The 22,936-nt window shown below is 38.5% G+C and overlaps 1 protein-coding gene across 1 annotated transcript in view; it reads right to left on the bottom strand.

The window, feature by feature from the left end:
* The window catches only part of TRIO (trio Rho guanine nucleotide exchange factor), a 255,702-nt gene that overhangs the window by 63,963 nt on the left and 168,803 nt on the right, over nucleotides 1–22,936 (bottom strand). The window contains exons 30-34 of the mRNA XM_059836123.1: nucleotides 21,811–22,001; nucleotides 18,420–18,521; nucleotides 16,113–16,255; nucleotides 15,393–15,492; nucleotides 6,674–6,917 (exon numbers count right to left, since the gene is read on the bottom strand). Coding sequence (XP_059692106.1) covers nucleotides 6,674–6,917; nucleotides 15,393–15,492; nucleotides 16,113–16,255; nucleotides 18,420–18,521; nucleotides 21,811–22,001 — 780 coding nt within the window. The remainder of the gene's footprint in view (nucleotides 1–6,673; nucleotides 6,918–15,392; nucleotides 15,493–16,112; nucleotides 16,256–18,419; nucleotides 18,522–21,810; nucleotides 22,002–22,936) is intronic.

Below are 22,936 nucleotides of genomic sequence, written 5' to 3'. Positions count from 1 at the left end.
CAAATGGAAGAGAAACTCTTTGGGTTGCTCTCAGGTGCTCTTTGGAGCACCAGCTCTGAAGATTTACTTAATTCAAAGCAGAATATGGGTAACAAAGACACCCTCAAGAAGTAATTCTCAACACTGAAGCAACTTTTTCAACAGTTTGTTGCACCTGAAGAGGGACAATTAAGGAAAATAAACACCACTCCAGGATGTTCCCTCTTCAATTGCAACATACGAACAACATTTGCAGGGTATGATTTTAGTTTGTACTCTGTTCTGCCTCAAAACCTTGGTTAGAAAAAGAAACTGCTGTCAGAGAAAGGCTAATTGCAAGCAAAATAACTCTCTTGGGAGATCTAAAGCCATCCGAATTGCTGGTTTATATCCACCTTCTACCTCCCAAAGATCAGCTGTGCAAATACATCTGTTCTGAAGCAGATACTTTTTAGGCACCTATTTCCTTTCCAACTATGATATATAAGAGAAATATATTTGGCAGCTGTCTGGGACCAAAAATACATTCAAGCCAGTATTATAAGATTTCTTCTCTTTCTCAGCTGTAATACTGGGCTCCCAAGCAGGGTAAAAAGCTTTTATTACCTATGTACAAAAATTCCAGAGACAAATTAACCACATACTTATGCCCACAAATAGAGTCAGCATGGGAAATACATATATATGACAGGTCTTCCTGGGCTGGGCTATGATAAAAGAATAGTGCAGGAGTTAAAGGCAGGTTTATGCAGAAATCAATCCTACGATGTTTCAGAGCACATATAAACTTGATTTAGAGAGAAATCCTCTAGAAATTCAAATGGTGAGATTCATTGAATCTCCTTATCTAGTTTAGGACTGCACAACACCAAGGAAGCAATTCATACAGACTTTACTGTTTATTCAAGGCTGAATTAGAATTTGGCCATTAACTCTGACCATCTGATATAGTTTGGCTATAAAGCTCAATGCAAAGATTATGATCTAATGGACCACAGTCAATTGCTGAAATTTTATTTACGTTTACTTATGCTCAAACCACGTTTTTAACTGCAAACTCAACTAAAACCACAAGGTGGGAAAGTAAGGATAGAGAATTCTTGTTTTACTTTATACTGCAGCTATTTTATTTACCTGGACTAAAGCATAAGAACATGTTTGAAAAACCACACACACAAAGCCTAAATTCAAACTATCTTTGCCGCTATTAGACTAGTAATGCTTTTTGGCAAAATATTTGTGATTACATGGAAACTTATGATTTATTAGGCTTTCAAAACAACTGATAATTGTGAAGTTGAACTTTAGCTATTAAAATGGCTGCACCTCTGTTCAAGCTCAAGTCTGCCTGATAAATAAGCTGAACTAACACTGCAGCACAGCTTTTACAATTTTTTGTTAATTTAAACGAGCAGAGTGTGAAATCCAACTGACTGCTCAGCTTTGTTTCCCATGAGCTCCTCAGAAGGCTTTTTATTAGCTGGTTATCAGGATGGGCAGCCTGTTATTTGGAAATTTTATGAGGAGGTAATTAATTCATCAAGAAACAGAATTTTTAGATTAACATTTAGTGTCTTGTACAACTACAACATATTCCTCGATATCACTTTCTGCATGTGATTGCATCCAGCTGTGTAGCAGAAGCAGATCCCCTTCTGTATGGTGCCCTGGAAACTACAGTCCTTTTGCCCCATGGCCCCAAGGCAAAGCAAGTACCATACCTACTCATTGTTAGGAGTTACTTTCCCCGCTGGCCTGGGTTGTAACTTTCATTTCCTGCAGCTGCAAACGCTGTCAGATAGTCTCACAGGCAGCACTTTGGCTCTGAGCCACGGGTGGTGATCCTTTTTCCTTACATATGGCCCATGCTTCACTTGCTTGCAGTCTCAAAACAGCAAATCCTCCCCTTCTACAGCCTCCCTCTGCTTGCAAGCAAACAATTGCTGCCCAAGTCATCCTTCTTTTCTTTCACTAGGAACAGGGAGTCCTTCTTCAATTATTGAAATTATTGAATCAAGTATTATTTTACTTGATCAAATTCTGCTGCTGCTGCTATCCAGAGCTTTCTCTTCCTACGTAACAGTATTTGGACTCAACATGGAAACACTCCATTTCTCAATCATAACTTTCAAAGCTCTCGATCACACACGAGATGTTTTACCTTTAGATGAAATGGAAAGGGGAGAGAGTAAAATTAATAGTCTGAATAGAAGGTCTCCAGTTGTGCAAAAGCAAGCTTACTTAATGTAACAAATTCAAGACTGTTTTATTCCATTCTGTGGCCTCAACTATAAAACATCTCTCTTTTCTGGGTGTGTCGTACATCACCATGTTACTAAGATATCACCTACCTTTCAGATCTGAACAAACCTATACAGGTATCTGGATTTTAAGAATGTATAAAACAGGCAGACATTGTACCTCCAGGTAAGCAAAAAGATCTCTGCGGCCAAGTTTTGAACCAAAGAGATAGCAACATGAATTGGCAGTTAGACATGGTCCCAAAAAAACCCCCGTAACTTATAAAGATGACATGTAAATGTAAGCCTTGCGATCAAAGGCTTATTGGAGCCTTTGTAGCTCTCCAAACAGTAGCATCTACAGAAGGGATATGATGGACTGTCACAAATTCTTCAGACTTCAGAATTACTCACAAGTTGGAAAAGACAGTGAACTTGTGATCTAAACAGGCAAGATATTCACAAACAATTTAAATACCTTCCAATTTTTCTGAGCTTACAAGTTCAATTTTGTTATACTGAATCCTGTCCCCTGCCCTTTACCCAAAGCTCTGTGGCTGTGTAAATGCCCTGCAAACAAAGGAAAGAGAACTGCACATATAAAAAGGATGTACCACAGAATGAAAAGAAACCCTTGTTAAAAAAAAGAGAGAAGCACCAAATAAAACAACAGGAACATTCTTTCTCCCCACGCCCAATAACATGTGGGGAATCATTACCAAAAAAAAAAAAAAAAAGGCTTGCCTTATGTATTACTTGTGAAAAACATGTTCTTACAAAGCTAGTAATTTATTTTTTGTAGAGTGCACCAACTGCTACTCAACCTCTTCACTACCCACTTGTTTGTCTTTTTTCCCCATTATAAAAGGGATTTAGAGTTCTTAAAATGTACTCATCTGTAAACTGCACGTCAAATTGATTAAATGACCCAAATAACTTACAAAAATAGATTTGATATCCAGCAGAGCGAGCCAGAGGTCTGGAACCTGCGATCAACCCTCCCCCTAAATGACCTAGTGAATGCCTTTCTTCTATGTAATGCTTTCCCCATACTCCTAACAAAACGTTTTTTATCTTAACTACTATAAAATTTTAAAAATTGAGGATACTGTAAATGCATTTTTTTTTAACCCATTGACACTGATTAGATATTTAAAGTAATACACATTCTTATAGGATAAGTAACACCTACACTTGTAGGAAAGTGATGAGAGTCATTTTTGGGGCTGTCTTCTAACATGAGAATAAAACAATGTTACCTTTCATTGTTGACTGATAATATGTGGACCTACAAGGAATGACCAAGATCAGCTGTCAGAACTAGGCTTCACTGAACATACTTTTTGCTTTAATAATCTTTCATGTTACCCTACTTTGGATAATAATTTCAGATTATTTAAGGCATTAAATACCACCCAACATTTCTGTACTCAGTGATGAAATGTGGTTTTACACAACTTAAGAACCAGCTGGAAATTAGAAGAGGTTTGCCATTTCAAAACTTTGAAGCTCACTTCACCTCTGATATGCCGTGGCTTTCCAACTTGTTTAGTTGGCAAATGGTATTGATAAACACTATTGAAAAGATTATAATTGTAGGGTCCATAGATACTGAAAGGAGTGCAAAACTCTTCGCTTCAACAAGCCATTTGTATAGGCTAAGCACTCAACATCCAAGCAGCTACCCCCACTGCTTCTGATGGTGATCACCTCCCTTTTTCCTTTGGAATTGAATAAAACCTCTCTCTCCCTGAGCCCTTCACAACAGCTTGCGATGCCAGACATGCACAAATTTCAGACTCGTGTTTGCTGCATATGGCTTAGCCCATGAACTGTACAGAATTACTCAGACCTGATGCTCAGACTGCAAGTCTGACTTATCACATGTATTTTCAGACCTATAAAAACTCCAGAGGGCAATACCCTAATTTGTTGAATCATTTAAAAACTCTGAAAGTCTTACTGAACTATGGTCAAAAAATGAAAAAAACACCCCTATATTAACAAGACTGAAGTTGTAGAATCAAGCACTAGAAATCTAGGAAATATAACATTTAAGTGTTGTCTACCCAAGTACATGGACTGACTTAAATTATGCAAGTCATTCACTTGCTCTTTGTTATGGAGGTTGTGTTTTCTGTTTTGTTTTTTTTAGGGATTCATACCTCAATCAATGCCCACAATGAACAATTCTGAGAATATAATTTAATTGTTTTTCCATTCTTCTGATTAGCATATTCCCCAATGCCTTAAAGATCTTTAATCAAATGCAGCACTTGAGAATGAATAATTGCTTTGTGGGATTGTGTGAGGTATTTTTTTTACTATGGGGGAAAAATAAAATCAAAGCACTCCACTAATTTTGCTTAATTTTTGTAATCCCTCTGTGAAATGAACACTATCAACCTCTTTCAAGCAATAGAAAGTTGAGGTAGAGACCGAAGTTAAATGTATGCAGTGGTTTTGAGTACCCAGTCTAAAGTTACTTGTTTTTTTTTCTTTGTTTTTCATCCCCAGACTACTTAACATTATGTAATAGTTTGCATGTTCAAGACCGTTCACACTGACTTCAGTCACAGTCACATGCATGGGAAACTTTACAAATCAAACATCCAGCTCCTAAAGCCTGACACCCAGTAATGTGGGAATAAACAATTAGCAGCTGCTTCTTATCAGTTGGGGTTTAGATGGCATGCCATAACATCCCACAGGAAGGCTGTGACAGAGGCAGGGACAGAAGCCACTTCTGAGGCTGCATTCAACCCTGCAAATCGTGCTCATTCTAGCAATGGCCTTTTCTTCTTCAGTCTCCATGATTCATATAATTAATTAATGCTCTTTATTTCAAAGCAACATGTCAAACAGAAACTAAAGTAACTTTACAATGTTCTGCCCCGTTTTCCCCAAACAAACACTAAAGGAAAAAAAGCAATACAGGTTATGTCCACTGGTTTGATTAATAAAATTAACCTCTCAAAGACAACAGCAGCTCTGTCTCTCCCTCAGGAGTCTGACAGGCTCAGTGTTCTTCATATAACATATATTGTGCAGTAAAATCTGCCTCTCCTAATAAAATTCTCTGCATTCAAAGGTGAAGTCCCCTAGCTCCAAAGAAAATTGGATTTATCAATTCTGTGAGTGTTGTTAAAAAAAAAAATTAAAAATCCTGTTGACATTTCCAAGATTTCACCCCCTTGTCAAATGAAGAAATGTTTCAGTGATACCTAACTACATTTTCCAGTTTTATCATCAGAACACTGCAAACTTTCTCTATTCAAATTGTTACAGGACACAAGAAGATGAAAATGTATTCCAACTATACAGTGCAATCCTTCAGACTTCCCCTTCCAATCGCCTTGTATTCAGGAAGTTCCTGCTGTTCATGCTCCTCATGTAAGAAACACAAACTCTCCCTTCTTTTAGCCAAGCACATTTATACAGTGTCTGAAAAAACTGGGAAAAATTGTAATGTGATAGCTGGGATGGACTGAATAATTGAAAAATTTGTGGTTATATTTATGAAAAACTCTCCAAAACCAGAATTTTGTGTTTTGGAAAACAAGTTTTCCCCAACACCACTTTCCTGCTAATCTTGTTACTTGCAAACCCAAACTTTTTGAAATGCATTTTTTCCCCCAGCATGTGATGAAACACCTTCTAATGAACTGTTTTTCAGGTTGGTTTTCTTTAATTCACATTACTTTCTGTTCACAGGCTGCAAACTCAAGTAGTTTCAAATGAAGCAAACAAGCATTTTCTCTAATAACAAACTCCTCTGTGAGCCTGGGGAGTTTACGGAGCCAAAGGACTACAGCACACCAAAGACTTAAAAGCTTTCAAAAAATTATCAGTTTTTTGTTGCACCCTTCAGGGGCACATTCTTTCACGCACCTGAAAAAAACAAAGTAAGATTTCAGGGCTGCTCTGGGAAAAAGGGATGAATGTGCCAATGCTACTCTGGAAAACTCAGTTAAGTAAAATACAGAAGTCCAAATAGCCAAATTCCTGTGCCAGGGCATATGAATGCATATATCTGCCTTTTCCATTGCTGAGCCTGATGTTGTCATGAGTTCTTACTGCAGGGTTTCTCAGGAGCCATTGATACTGCATGCTGGAGATTTTCTTCCCTCCCCGCTTTCAGCACATGACAGGTATAGATTTTCCTATCATCGCAGCTTGATCTAACATGGTCTATAACTCTGTTCACCAAGACATAATTTGCTTAAAGCTCTTCCCTGTCTTCAGCCCCACTTTCACTTAACACCGAGAATTGCCATCTGCTTATTTCAGAATAGACGGTGCGGCTGCAGGTTGCTAAAAGCACTGTGTTTTATCTAACTAAAAACCAGAAACCAAAACAGTGCAAGAACACTGAAGTGCCTGTTTGCGCAGTATTCCCCATTACCCAAAACTCGTGCTGCTGACGACGAGACTTCGTTCCCATCATTTCTTACCTTTGTGGTTAAAAATCCCCTCCATCTCCATACTACTGCGAGAGTGAGCGATGCAGAGGGACCCGCAGGGGACCAGGCCTTCTGCAGCTGGGGACCGATCTGTGGTTCGAACCAGACACCAGTCAGGCTTGTCATGGGGCCTCTCCAGGACCTCCACCGTCTGTCCACGGCGGATTGTCAGCTCATTACTGTTGCAGGCGGTGAAGTCATGGATTACCACCGTCAGCTCGCACCCACCAGACAACTGTGAGGGGAAAAACAAGAAGGAAAAGCCAGATGAATGCTCGTTATCAAACCATCCGTCATGCACCATTACCTATTTAGGATTCCTGGCAGGACTCGTATTTTGGATGAGATAGCAAGCTTCTGGGACTTTCCACATCAAGAAGAGATCATTTCAAAATCAGGCAGTTCTGGTGTTTTAGAACAGATTTTTAACTCTGCTTGTCTCTGCCTATGTGCAAAGCACACCGGTTGTGACAGTGCTGGGCGGAGGATTTAAGCAGTTTTTCTTGCTAGACTGCTCCTTACCCTGAAAGCTGCAGTAGCAGTTGCTTCAGAATATATTTTATGGGTGATAATTGGCAACAAAAAGCCAGCTATTACTAAATACAGTCACTCATGAGCTTTATTATCTTGCAAATTCAAGGCAGAAAGAGGGACCTTTTTCGAATGAGCCTACTGCCTTATTCACACCCCACTCACGGTTTACTCTCTACATATGCAGGCCCCAAAATCATCCGGGATACACCATGCATAATTATAAAAAGCAGCATAAAGTTCTTCACATAAGTTTCCCAAATACTTAACTGTTTGATACAAAATCCACATGGGATTACAACTTTACCATTTTTTCCAATTCTCCAAATAAAACACACAAACTTGAATTAAAAGCATGCAAACACAGGGTTTTCCTCCCCCTCTTCGAAACACTCATTAGAATTACTTTGCCTAAGCTTACGTTTGCTCTCTTTGATTGTTTCATCTGCTTTGATGTGAAATGAAAATTTTATCAGAACTTAGCGAAGTTCCCAAGATTGCTCAGCACCAAAGCACCCATCCAACTTAAGCAAACAGCCTGGGAATTCCTTCCTTCTTCCATATGGCAATCGTGTTCCAGGCTACTTCAGCTTTTCGTGTGTGAATATTTCTATAGCTCAGGCTGCTTCAGTGCAACACTCATAGCAGATCTCAGTTGGTAGGCAACTTCTGTGAATTCAGTAATTTTGGACCAAACCAGTAAATTCCTTCAACTCAGCCAGGTAAACCTGCAATGCTCTTCGCTAACAAAGGAGGACAAATATCCTGTGAGAGTTCCAACTGCAGCAAATATAGAAGCATGTGCTACACCAATGTACTGCACGGTTCCTGCCACGTTATTTTTGACTATTACGGTTAGGCTCTTACATTGCTGCCAGCTACATCCCATGAGCTTTAGGAAAAGGAGATAAGAGACTGCATTGTTACTTATTTATTCATTTTCATTACAAGCCTGGAAAACCAGCAAAACCCCAGTAAGACTCAAAGGCTATTTCCAACCTCCTCTTTCTCAAGCCTGCAACAAACGACAGGACATAACTCCTAGCAGATGGTCTGCAGTATCTCTAGAGCTTTCCCGTGGTCTCTGTCTGCTAATCTCACGAGCTACTCTTGCTTGTGTGTGCAGACGAAGAAGAAAAAAGTTTTCTTGGGGGGATGCAGGGACCAAGAAGGGCAGAAAAGCCTCATACATCTAGTGTTTAAGGATGATGAATCAGGTTGCACCCATTTAGAGCTGGGCTAAAAATTAATCACTTTGTTCCACTACATCTCTCCAGACAGCCCCAATACCCAAATTACAGGTGGGGGTATATCTTCAAAACATGCTACCTCCTCCCTCATCAGAAAGTTTCCTGTTCCCTTACACTCTTCCTCCATGTTATATTAGTTTTCAGTCCATGCAGAATTATGCCAAAGGGGAAAAAGTAAAGAGCTTTCCCTTGTTTTCTGGTATTGATTTATGTTACAGCCTTCTTCAGACAAACTCAGAAACAATTGAAACCATCTGTATGCCTGATGGGGACTAACAAAAAAGCTGATGAAGTATGACTTCACAAGGTGTTCAACGCAGACCAATTTTTTCTCAGGCGAGTCCATATCCATCCCCAATCAATGCAAGGACCAAGACAGTAACAAGTTGACACTTTCCAGAAACTGCATCTAGTCTTCGTATTTTCTCCTAAATACCTACAGGAGCATAGCTTTGGTGCTCTGCTTGCTTTCATGACCCTTCATTTCCTACAAATAGAGATTAAAATATACTTTGTGACCAGTGCAACGACCAGATGTTTTTGGCTTTAATATAGATGTTATTTCTCCTCCTTCCCCTAATAAAAAACCCCCTCAGACTTTATGTTCACTAAGTATTTTATATAGTATTAAGCTAAAGGAAAAAGCAAACAAAGGCTGTCAGTGGCTATGGCAGAAACTATTAAAGCACAAAAAAATCCCAGTCTTTCAGACTGTGTGGGAATCAGATACCCTAGCTGATCAGGATTCCACTGAAATTCAATATTCAATCACACTTCAGTACAGTGTGTAAGACACTTCTCACAAGCAATTGTTAGTTCTACACCGTCCTCAAACATGCACTAACCCTGTTAGATGCAACTTAATGCAGGACTTCTCCACTGCTGCCTAATACACCGAAAACAACGATGTTCTCTACCCAGCACACATCTACATCATCATGAAGAACTGACCAAACCAGCATTTAACAATTTCTCCGTCCTTTGGGATAACAACCCTTCTTTCTCCCCGCAACAGTTATGGTTAGGAAATGCTGCTTTCCTCTTTGTTTCATTGCTCGTTTTCTCTCTATAACACACTTTCTGAAAGCAGTTTCATCTTCTGCACTGATTAAATGCAGTTGGACAGCAAGGAGTGTCTGTGATTAAGCACATTGCTCAACAGCTGTTGTTGGACAGCCTTGGCAAGGCTCTCTAGGCTAGCTGGAGGGAAGAGCAAGAGGCACAGCAGAACTGGGAGACTGACTTGCACTGAAGAGAAAAGAGTTACAAACCATCTAAATCCAAATTTAAGCTGAACAAGGGCTTTATATACTTTATCCATCCTTCTCAAGAAACCCTTTATGTAAACTGAATTAATCATGCATGATAAAAATAAATGAGGCGATGTCTGAAACATGGAAACTGGAGAGACGGAGACAAGATGAGAAACAAAAGCCAGACAGAAATAGAACCGCAGATTAAAAAAGGCGCAAGGTTTAATTAAACAGCTTATCATGGGACATAGTGTCTTGCTGTTGCTGAAATTAATGTTAACCATGTATGTTCATGTTTCTAGGGCCTTTTCATCACTGTCACTTGTAGAGAGAAAAAAATAAAACCGTAACACACACTCACTGGCTGAATACACTCTTAGCGTAGGGTTGCTGAGTCAGAGACACCACACCAAGAGTTCATTTGTCACCAGTATCTGGGAAGATCACCACCGACAAGAGTTTTGCCACATACAACGGCCTTTACATCAGGCCATATAACCTCCTCTCAGGACTGCAAATTAAATTTACTGTCACATGGTAATTTTACATTGAGGAGAAGGGAAAGGAAAGAGAGCAGCTAATAAGATTTCTCAATTATTTCAAGCATGAAAATCTTTAATCCCCTTTTAAAACGGAAACAAGTGCACTGTGGGAGGAAAGAAATGGTAGACACACAATAGTTCTGTCTCAAATAAAGAGTATTTTGCTTTGACCAGATAGCCACCCAGACTTGGTTTCTGACTCTGAAAAGAGGCGTATACTCAGAGGCACGTCCGTATTTTTACTAGCATTTTTTCTACTGATGGGAGCCTTTTCTCTTCTGTGGTCTCAGCTGGCAGAACTAAATACTTGGTTGTCTCCTGCTGCTTCAGTCCTTTTTCTATTTTCCAAAGTACTACACACAAGCTTAAAGAAGCATGAGAATGAAATACAACTTCACAAAGGCAGCAGTACAGAGTGTTACCAGCTGGGCACAAAAGACAATTTGTTAAAAATAAAATATTGCTCTACTGACCACCCAGAGCAGCTAGCATGATTCCCTACTATTTAGGATAACACCCTATGACAGCTCTTCTTCTAAAAGCCTCTCATCTTCTCAGCTACTAAAATAATAGTTTGGATTATTTCACGTTTCTACCAGCTCACTTAATACAAGCATGAAAAGACCTATCAGACCTACATTGTTTCCTTCAGCCTCTTCATTTAATTTCCTATGCATTGGATTAAGTTCAAAAGATGACGTTAAAATCAGATCAAGCTCTGAGGCTAGGAACTGTTGAAAGGTGGAATGAATGGGCCAAGTGTCATCTGTTTTATTCATTAGCCATCTAAAATGCTGGCTACACAGCTACAGAAGGCAAATAGAAGGAATGCTGCGAAAGATGAAGGGCGAAATATTTACTGAGAAGGGTACAATAAGAGCACTCATTCAGAAAACTGAGATGCTTTGACAGAGTAGAAATCTCCCTCACAAAACAAAATTATATTTCACTCTGGACTCCATTATACCTTCCAATACTTCAGGATGGGTCAGTGCTATGGATGTATTTAGCATGTCTTGCAATATGAAGATACACCCCATGATAATTAAAAACAGGCTGGAAAGGGACCTTAAGTTACCTAGTCCACTTCTTTCTCTTCCTCTAGAGCATGATCAACTACATCTATGTGAATCATCATTGTCTTTTATCCAAACTGTTATGAGAGATCTCCAGTTACGGAGATTCTCCAGCCTTCACGACTACTCTGCTCTAGGGCTTCACATTTTCACACTCAAAAAAAAATATTACTACAATCTTTTTTTAAAGATAAGCCTTTTGATCTCATCCCATCCCCTGAAAATATGGGTAAAAGACTGGTCTGTAACTCTGTGTAGTATGTGTAGTAGCTTTTTTGCTTTTTTTTTTTAAACACACTTAAAGACCTGAAGTTCTTCCTCCTGCCTTTTTTCTTTAGATTCATTAGTCCCAACTCTTTATCGTGCCTTGTAAGTTATGTTTGGTAGACATCTAATCAGTCTTTTTTTTTTTTTTTTTTTTTTTCTTTTCTTTCTTTCTCCTTCTTTCCCCTGGAACTCTTCCAATGGCCCACTAATTTGCTAAAATCCTGTGCTCAAAACTGGATGTGGTATCTAATAGAGGCCTTACAAGTGCTGAGTAAAGAATGAAGACTTTGTGTCCTGCAGCTCAGCATCCTATTTCTACAAGCCCATAAAGGGCTGCTTCGCCCCTCCCCTGCCCTTCATAACTGCATCACACTGTTAAAATAATAAACAGTTTGTGAGCCTCTATAGCTTCTAGATCATCTTCTCAAAAACTGTTCAATACTCTCATGGTTTTCACTAGTAGTTAACTATTTCCACCTATTCACATTAGCTCAAATGTGTTCCTATCAAATTGAATGGTATTTTGCCAATTAATTTCTCCCATTTGCCAAGATGATTCTGAATTCTAATTCCAATTTCCAATATAGTTTTCAGATGACATGAAGCTGGGAAGGATGTCAGCTTCATAAACACATAGTCTATTGCATCATCCCAGTCATTACTGAAAAGCAATATGCAACAGTGGAGCCAACAAACAGAAGTTACAATTCTAGCCCCAAAAGCCAGGGTGGAGAAGAAAAAAGCTAATCATGAAGTTATTCTCTGGTGTTAAGGCATTTCCAATTATGTCAGAAAACAGGATGCAAGGAAAGCAGCTCATATGGACAATACTCCACCACTTACCACCAAAGCTAAGGATTTTTAGCTCTTTCAAAGTATACCTCTGAGGAGGTCAGAAAGAGTATTGAGTTGTGGACAAAGGATTTCATTCTTGATATTTTCCCTGTATAACAGCTTAGCACTGCTAACCAAAACATTTATTTTAAAAGAATCAACTGTCTGAAGATATAAATGGAGAAAATAAAAGAATGATTTTACTTGGCTGTTGATTAGTATGCCATGATTGCTATTTGTTGTCTTTTCTTAATCACAATACTGGATACACATGAATCTAACAATGTTGAGCACCAGCATAATAAGTGATACAGTGCTAAACATTTTTACCACTTGCTCAACACTATTTTAAATTACTTGATATTTTTCATGTTTCTCAATTTGGAATCCCAGTTCAGTTTGGGACGTGCTTCAAGTTCAACCAAGGAGTTCCACTGCTCTATCTGGCTAGCCACATCAACAGCACCTAAAATCCCTAAAACTGTTTCACTCCATCTCTGTAAGACATTCATACATACTTCAAGCTTCTAGGCTGAGAAAACAGCATCAACTTTTAAACGCCAAATGGGCTGCAGCTAATGAATTTTCAAAGAGAAACATTTCTTCAGATTCAGCAAGAGTGTTAAGAAAGCCTACATATTTCACTGGCCTTCTGCCTGTTACTGTTCCTTAGTAATTTTTATTTTGTATTTTTAAACAGATTAAAAATTTTCTCTTCTTAATGTATTTAACAAATCAAAACATGTAATACAAACATTAAAAAAGCTATTCTGCCAATTCACACACTTTTTAAAAGTGCGCAAACAGTAAATTTCTTCCTTGGACATACAATACATAGCACAAGTAACTTCCAGGAGTCTCCCAGTTTTCAGTTTGTTTTTCTTGTCAACGAAAAGTCTAACAAAAATTTTATACACTAACTTGAGAACTCAGAACTACTTGGAAAACAAAACACTATGCTCACTAACCAAGTTTAAAACTTAATTTGTCAGGAAAATATTTAAAAGCATTCTCCATTCCTCCTCCTTTTAACTTATAACTCCTGTTGAACAGGTTGTTGGTAAGACTCCTCCTCATGTCAGGCTGGAAGACAATCCTGAGGGCATTTCACTTGGCCAACTTTCTTAGAAATTCTCACATGATGCATGAAATATTATAGGAGGGGCAACAGGAGACAATCCATGCTATTCCCCAGTAAACAGTACATCACAAACAACTGAAGAGGGGCAATGGTTGTGCATGACAGGGATGGATTGCATCACCTGCATTTGAACTGAAGCACAATCCAGCCAGGCTGCATGCACACATATTGATGTCTCAGCCAACAATCCGGGAAATCAGAGACAGCATGTCTTGCTTTTGAGTGTCATTACCCAAACTCTGAAGAACACATAAAAATGAACTAAACACAACACAGTTTTTGTAAATTGCTAAATAGCTAAGTAAGAATGCAAAGAATAAAACAGCAAAACAAGAGTCATCGAAAGACACTTTTTTTGCTCTAACCCCAACCATTCGTCCCACAGATATCCTTAGAAGAAACCACCACCAAAACTACAGACCAACTTCAGTACAAACGCACAAAGTCAAAACATAGGCTATTTTTGACAAATACAAGAGCAACCCTAAGCACCTTATACTTCCGTTCTTCTGTCTTCCTCTTCTTTACATGGAAAAATTAAAACCATAGAGTTTAAGTGACATGCAAAAATACAGAAAACTAACCCTCTTTTAGATCACAGAATCACTAAGGTTGGAAAAGACCTGTAAGATCATCAAGTCCAACCATCAACCCAACACCACCATGCCCATTAAACCATCTCCCACAATGCCTCGTCCACACGTTCCTTGAACACCTCCAGGGATGGTGACTCCACCACTTCCCTGGGCAGCTTATTCCAGTGTTTCATCACTCTCTCAGTTAAGAAATTTTTCCTCATATCCAGCCTGAACCTCCCCTGGCGCAACTGGAGGCCATTTCCTCTTGTCCTGGATGGGATGATGGGAATGGTCAAAATATTACTCTGACAACCTATTCACTTAGCTGCCCTGTAATACACTGGTTATTTACCTGCATAGTTTGAGTGGCTTATCAGAACAATTTTACCCAATGAGGTAATAGGCCAGAAATCCCTAACCACATTTTCAGGTAATTTGCTACGCAGCTTCTATGTCTTAACTTATTCTTCTGTTTGATAAACTCCTACTAGTCATCTCTACCTCCCTCCACGGTCCTAACACTTCTCACTTGCCAGAAATCTTCTTTCAATTCCAAAGTAATAGACATGTGTTTCATGTAAGAATGTTTACTCTTTTGATGCCTATCTTTCTTCCACCCATGAGAAACTCTGGCTGTGTTTTCCTTATGGGATAACCCAGCCAGAATCTGTAAGCAGAGATGGAGGAAAGGAAACACTAGTATCATATGATAGTGTTGTGGGTTACTCCTCTTTAATATGGTGATTTCCACCAGCTCTCATGCAGGAAGTGAGCACACTTACTCTCTAACCCATGAACACTGGATAGTGTTTTTCCTTCACAAAAGTAACTGCGTGGCAACCACCAACCTCAAGCTAATACAAAAAGCAGATGGTATGCTTTCAGAAAGGCTGAGACCGACATCAAGAAAAATTCTGTGCATGAGTATCAAATTTTATGGAAAATAAAACTCTCTTTTTAAATTGGGTCAAAGCTTTGAACAATGTGCAGAAGAGAGGGGACCACAATAGTTTCAGTTTGGAACAAACATAATTCCTTCATGACCTGTTAGATTTAAACAATCACCCCTGTTCCCCCATGGTATCAAGATATTTTCTCTATTTAATAGAGCTATTTTTAAGAGATTGAGTATTTCCACACCTCTTCTCTGAAGGTATTAAGGACTAATCTTCGGTGCTAACTCACACTAAGGGATGAATCATTTGCTCTCAGAACAGAGCCACACCTGGGAAACTTACCTTATCGCTGTCTAGCGTGTTCTGTGAGGTTCGTGAGGCAATTGAAATAGTATCAGGTTGGCTGCTACCATCTCCCTGACTGTCGAGGTCCTCGCCGTCTCTGCAAATAATTCAGTTTTCATTACGATGTTAGCACTGTGTTTGTAACGTGTTAGTTTCCTACTTGCAACTCTAAAGAAGGGGCACCTAGCCAGTGTGACAACGGACACCAGCCAGACAAACTAACTGATGCAAAAATCAAATATTCAGCACTTAACACTTTGTTCTACGGTTTAAGAGACCAGATTTGTTTGCTAAAGTTTTACATCATGTAGAATTAAGGCAACAACTAGCCAGAACTATGGCAAAAAACATGCACAGCCACTTAGCCAAAGCTAGGAAGCAGAACACTCAGTCACACATTTTAAGCTCCATGAAGGGAAACCAAGGACCTGAATAGCACATGCAGAATTGTAAAAATCTGAAGTGTATAGCTATCCCGTACTGCAGTTCCAAATCCTTTCTGTAATGGCTGAATGTACACAAGCCAGGGACTGCTCAGAGCAGAAATCTCAACAAATTCAGCATTGCAGGAAAATCAAAATTAATTATAAGATAAAGCTGGCTAAAATGACTCTTGCTTTTGTCCAATTCACCGAAAGTCATTAGAAATTCAACTCTACAGAGGAAAGAGTGCTGTTGTGTACTTAGAGATCTCAGATTATTTTAAATACTACTTACCTTCTTCCTTTCTGTTTTGTTGTTGGTGCGGTTTTGGGGATGTGGATCGGCTCTTTCAATGCTCCTTTCAGATGAATGGTCCTTTCTTGTATCACTTCCCGGATGTGTTTGATCCAGTCCTGTTTATTCTCTATACTGGATGCCTTTGATATGCAAAAGAAACAAAACCCCCACAATGGACTATTATAGCTGAGAAGATCCACACATACAGTCAGCTAATAAACACAAAGAGGAAGCCATAAAGAATGACTTTGTGAATCGTTTTTGAAAACTTGATCAGAGAAAACAGAATTCAAGCTAGTTGTCTTCATTTTGAATCGCCAACACTAATTTACACTTCTCAACATTATTAATATTGATCATTTAAAAAACTTTTTATTTTAGATTCAGTCTCTTCCTTCATAATGTGAAGGCTAAAACCCTGTATGCATCTCATGCAAGACAGGGCAGACTGACTTAGTTAAAGAACACCTTGAACATTGGTATTTTAAACTCATGCTACATTTTAGGTCAATTCTAACTTTATATAATAACCTACTAACACAAGAAAAATTAACTTATTTTGCAACACATATACTTCCACAACACATTTCATGTATTACTCTTCCCACTTTTGAAACACTCCTGGAAGCAGAAAGCTAATTTAGGGATTGTATTTTTATAACTGCCTGCAACATATCATCTATATTTTTGAGATACCCTGGAAAAGAATTGATATCCAGCTGCCCAACCTGTAATCTGATTGTTTAATCCAATTTAACCCTGCACCTGAAAAGCTATTAAATATAAACCATATTGCAGTTTGAAAAGAATTATTATATGTAACTTCCTACTTCTCTTAATTGCTGTCTCCTGAAATAATTGGCTTTGACTATATTATAAGTACTTAATATACTATAAATATTTAATAACCAGGGATTCTAAAGGGATGGAGAAAGTTGCAGGAACAGATGATCAGTTAGAAAAAAGATCTTTGTTTTCTTTTACAAACAAAAATGTTTAGGAAAAGGAGCCAAAAGCGAAGTTTTGTTAAATCTTTTATTTAGGTTTTTACGGAATTTACTTATAATACAAATAAGCTAAGGAAATGCTAGTTTCCAACCTTCAAAAACAAACAAACAGATCAACCAAATTGTTTAAAACCTTCATATAGCATACAAGTTATCTAAATATCCTATGCTCTAAGTAAAGAAGAGAACAGGAATGCCTTAAAGTGATCTTATGTAGAGAGCCCTTAAACAGAACCCCTTATACTGCTCTACCCTGGGAGGATCATTTCAGGCTGCAACGCACTGACTGTGAAATTATTGCAATATTAAGACTGAACAAATTGTATTATTCAGTGATGTTAGATTTCATTTCCTTGCATTCATTGACTGCTGTCACAAAACTAACGCGAGTTCTTCTTAGCCTGTAATTCACTAGGAAAACATACAAATTTGAGTAGCAACATGTAAATTTGAGTGGGTATTTTTAAGTGGCATTATTGAGTAATCACCAAAAATATATGTGAAAACGTAAACAAGATTAATAGTAGGTGTATTAATCTGTAAATGGGAAGATGGACTTTTTTCAGCTCAACACAGCTAAGTGATACAAAAGAAAAGGTTCAAAGCTGACACAGTCCTCCAAATATGTCAAATTACCCGATGGCTGCTTGTTGTATTACAAAAAAGTTCTCCAGTTGAAACAGTAGGTCCCAGGTAACATACCAGAGTCACAAGAAAAATTGATTTAGCCATTCTCCTAGCTAGGCAAAGAACACTGTTGACACCTGTAACTTCCCCAGACACAAAATTTATAGGCGTTTTGTGCACTCTCATCCAAAAGCACCTTCAAAATCTCATCTTCAAAAAACTTGTAGCCCACAGAAAGACAAAATCTTTTGAAGTGTTTCAATTTCTGCATAAAAATACAGGCCATGAAAAACAGCATCACCAACAAGCAGCAATGACTTGAGCATGAAATGTAACACTGATGCCACGATTTATCTGTGGCGTATCAGTTGCTCTGTCAGCTAGTGGCTGAAGTCTTCAAGCTATAGAAGTCCACGGGATCAAACCTCTTCCTACTCCGATTTGTGAAAGCAAGTTAGTTTAATTCTTCAGCAGACCACACAGATTCCCCTCTGCTGTCAAGCCACTTGAGTTAGAGAAACACCACATCCTTTACACACAAAGAAAAATTATCTGTCAGCAGCTGTCTCTCTCAAAGCAGGAAAAGTCATCACTTGTTGCCTTCCCAACAAGTACGAACAACAACTACAAGACTTAGTATAGACTGTACAAGCACATCTGCTAAAATTACCTTGAGAACAATTTTGTTGTCTGAAGTTGGTGTCCTTCCAACCCATAGAGCAAACTTGCAGGGATCTCCTTCTACATGTTCTGTGACACCCAGTTCAGAAGTCTGGAATTAAGAAAAATTTGTTAGGATGACACGGCATTTCTTTCTCAGAAGCTACAAAGGGATGCTAATATTCTAAATAATGGAGCTCTGCTATTTAAAGAGATTTTTAGAAGTTTAGGGCTAACTCATATGCTAGAGATAATCCTTTATTCTGGTGGCAGTGGTGGGGTTTCTTCAAAAAAGGAAGAGCTGCAAGATAAACAGTTTTTCCTGTAAAGTAACAATAAACAATAGCATTTATAATCTGAAATACCAAATTGCTTATTTTACATTTTTGACTTGACAATAAAAGCCTTACAGCTCTTAAAAAAGGTGCTTGGTAAAAAATAAGTGTTGGCTTCTCTCCTTCTTGATTTCCATCAGGGAACACTCACTACTTATTGATTTTTATATTTTCTCTCAGATAAGATATGCTTAAGAATTCTCTTGATAACTTCTAAAACTCTGATCTCTCTTCTGCCAAAGGAGCCTTTCCTAGTGTGTTTCATTCCCTCTGAAACAGACGAAATAATTCAGAAATGCAGTTTCCCTGAAGAATTCTGTGGGACAAGTACATTAACAATCAGTCTTTGGGAATGTTCTCATGTCAGACCTTAATAGCTAATTATCATCCAAAATGTTTTCACTTTCCAACTGGAACAACATCTCAATCATGTGAATGGGCTTCCAGTTAAACAATTCATATAGGCTCTGCTCCAAAAAAAATTACAAAGAAATATAGCTCAAACTACAATAACCCTCACTCCAAAAGACAGCTGCAAAGCATTCTTACATTATTAGAAGCTGTATTTTTCTCCTCATACGCATCATCACTAGCACATACACAGTTCATTACAAGAGATGTTGGATAAACAGTACCTGAGTAAAGGTAATTTTTTTCTTGTCTCACTTGGATGCCAACTTGTTTTGTTGTTTGGTTTTGTTTTTTCTTTTTCTCTAAAAAACCCCAACCCAACACATCCACCCTTTCAGCTTTGTTGTCTCTTTTTGGTAAAATGGACTCTTCTTCATTGAAATACTTAAAAGCCTGTAATGTGTTCTAAACTTGACTCACCAACAACTCTTACGTGTGTCAAAAAGCTTTTGAAATACTTAATCCAACATTACAGTACGTAATTCAAAGAAAATATACCCTGCCGCACTGCTCTAGGTAAAGTCTGAATGGGCAAGATAGTACAATTTTTAATGTTTATTTTTTAATGCAGAGTAAATTTAGAAGCCTTGGTACACTTGTAAATATTATTAATTTTACAAGCGACAGCTGAGGGACAACGCAGTAGAGGTCTGTACAGTAAGGAGTGGCAAAGCTGACAGATGTCATTCGCTGTCCCTTTCAAATACTGGTAGGCATCAAGTGAAATTAGTGGGAGGCAGTCAGCTTCAAAACTCAACACAGGGAGGTTGGCCTATGCCCAATATGCAGTTGAGCAATACAACTCTTTGGCAAAGGACACTGTAAATGCTAAAAGTCTGCATGAGGTCAGAGGACAAGCTCATGGAAGAGAAATCTGTTGCAGATTATTAAATGCACAGAAACCACATTCAGGTGAAGAAACCCCTGAACCGCCAGTTACTGGACACTGGGAGAATATTCTGGCAAAGTAACACCTGCTTGCCTTGTTCCCATAGGCCTCCTTAGGCATTTGCTTTTGGACACTTTATCTCTTGCCAAAGAAGTTCATTAACACATTCTTCCACCAATACAAGTCAGTACCCTGTGCTGGGGAAACCGTGACAGTCATCATGCCCAAAGTAAAGAGAAGGACCTCACTTCTGTAAAACTACCTTCCAGAGGCAGGAGACATAATGTGAAAAAAAGATCTTTAGCTCAAATCAACACATGTGCTTTCAACATCTGTATGAATGCCTTTTCTAAAGACCAAACTGTAAGAATCGCTATAATACTAAGCTGCACTACAGGACATTTTGCCAAACAGAATATGAAGACAAAAAGATACACTTGTATTTTAAAGGCACAACAAGAGTCTTCAAGATTTCTGGCAACTTCTCTAAGACCCAAGGCTGTTACTAAATTCCTGCCAGAGGAACTGACATGACAAGCTTACGGGACCAATTTTTCAGCTCTGTCTCCCCTCCCATGTAATGCCTTGGCAGCTGATGTTACCCTCCAGTACACCAGAAGTTTTTTGTATTTCAGGTTCTTGAGAGCACCAAAGAAAGGTGCGATCAACAAAACAGCTACAGCTGTTACCTCCTAGCCACCTTGTATCAGGAAGGAGAGAGTGTTGGAAATGAAGTGACAGAATATGCAAAGGAAGATAAAGAAAAAAGAGGTTTCTTTGAACTAACCTGCTTTACCAGTTTGGACAGAGAAGTGGGAAGGAATGAAAGAAAATGAGCTGAAGCAGGGAGAAAAGGCTCAGGATTTATACCATCTAGACTTAGTCATATATCCCAATAGGATCAACAGAAGAATAATGTCTTTTAGAGTGTGATTCTGAGAAGTGAAGTAATTTCAAGTACTTGGTCTAAACTGTCTAGCAGAAAAGCTAATCTTGCCTCTGGAAGATGCAGAGCAAGCCACAGGAGACTGTCTACTTAATTGGCTACCTAAATTTATAGAGTGTGAATACTGGTCTCACCCAAATCACCCAATGAGGCAGGAAGGGAAGGGTATGAATTCCAGGGTCACATTTTCTAAAGCATACATGCTACGGATGAGGAAAGAGCAGATTTTTTTTTTTTTTTGAATGGAGAGAAAAAAATTTCTATCTTTACATCCTTTCAGTAGACCATAAGAGCTATCAATTTATTTACAAAATATTATTGTAAGACTACTAGTCTCAGTAGACATTCTGGAATGAACTTTTCTATAACAAGGAGTTCTTGCCTTTCCAGATGTGTAGAATATCTACCAAAATTAATCCTTAGCATGGGTATTACTACAACAGCAATAGGAAACAAACAAGATGAAGGCAGCTTGTCAACTCCTTCCATCCTTCTGCTTTATACAAATGAGCCTTAAAGAACCAGCAAATCACACACACAATTAACAGAAAGTCAGTGCAGCCTAATCTTCATTTTCCTTTGTCCCGACACACCAAGATTCACACGTAGCCTTCAGTAGTTGCTTTCAGCCTACTCTTTCTCCTCAAAAGCATGACAAAGCAGCAAACTTACAAGATTCAATCTACACATTCCAAGGCTGTTCTTTCAGTGCACTATAATAGTTGATCAAGTTCTTCAGGCATATTTAAATAATCTGAGCTTAGTCACAATCTAATCTAGACAGTTTTCTAAATATGATCACTTGTTCTTCCATACTTACGAACAGTTTACTCTTGTAAATGTACTTGCTCCTTCCACTGGAGTCCTTTACTTCTTTACTGAAAACCAAGGACATCTCAAAAAGGAAAAGGTGCCTCTCTCTTCCCTTTCGAATTAGAGTTTTGGGGTCCCACACTTGGAAGGATTCTTGAAGGATGAGCTCTCCCTGAGATTCTATATTTTCATCAAAGCCTAAAAACCCAGGGAAAGGAAAGGTTCACCATGAAAAGTTGATAATATAAGGAAATTTAAAAGCACAGCTTCTGTTTATTAAGCGATCTGATTTTTATTTTTCCAAATACAGCTTGCAAAAGATAGGATTACAAGGAAGCAACACTAAAATCAAGACTTGATTTCAACATTGCAATATACTAAATGTAATTGTAGCTCAAGTCCATGTCTAAATTTAGAGAGCCAACTGTTAAGAAGTTTATCAACTCTTCTGGCAATATTTCACTAACAAATGACAGATCTCTGTATGTCCACTTCTGGTAAGCTCTTCCGTGATGAAAATGATTTCTCTTATAAGCTTTCTGCCACTGTAGAAACTGAGCAACTTGCAACAACCCAGAGAGCACATCAGGTTGTTCTGACATCAGCAAGCTCCCAAATGCCACATTTTCTGGTGGTACACCTTCCCTACCATGTATACAATAAGCATGCAAACATGTTCCAACAGGGGATGAAAAAAGACAGTAGCTTGGAGCTGTTGCGATGTGATCAGCCTGCCACGGAGTCACTGCAACATTGATCCACAATAAAGAAATAGCAGCTGGATTACTTCTCTTGAGACATAACATAAATCTGAAGATTGAGAATTTCAACACTTTTACTTCCATTGTAATGGTACAGCATTCTCCCAGTTTAATACACAGCTTCAGAGTTGCAGGATAACAGAAATTAGTCTACCATGCTCTGAGCGGTATTAAACTGCATTTTAAATAGATATTGCTTGCCAACATTCTCTGAACAGAAGAGCACCATCCTTCTCAAGAAAACAACAGTTCTCACTGTTCTAAACAGGGAAACAGTATGGAGAGCATGAGAGGCAAGTTGCATCAGGATGTTCATTCAAAATCCTCCAGAGACATAAAGAGGAAATGTGCTCACTCACTATATTTGTCTAA

This window comes from Gavia stellata, chromosome 3 (genome assembly GCF_030936135.1).
Source record: "Gavia stellata isolate bGavSte3 chromosome 3, bGavSte3.hap2, whole genome shotgun sequence".
Classification (NCBI taxonomy): Eukaryota; Metazoa; Chordata; class Aves; order Gaviiformes; family Gaviidae; genus Gavia; species Gavia stellata.
The sequence above is the reverse complement of the archived record's forward strand: the minus strand, read 5'-3'. Positions and strand labels throughout refer to the sequence as shown.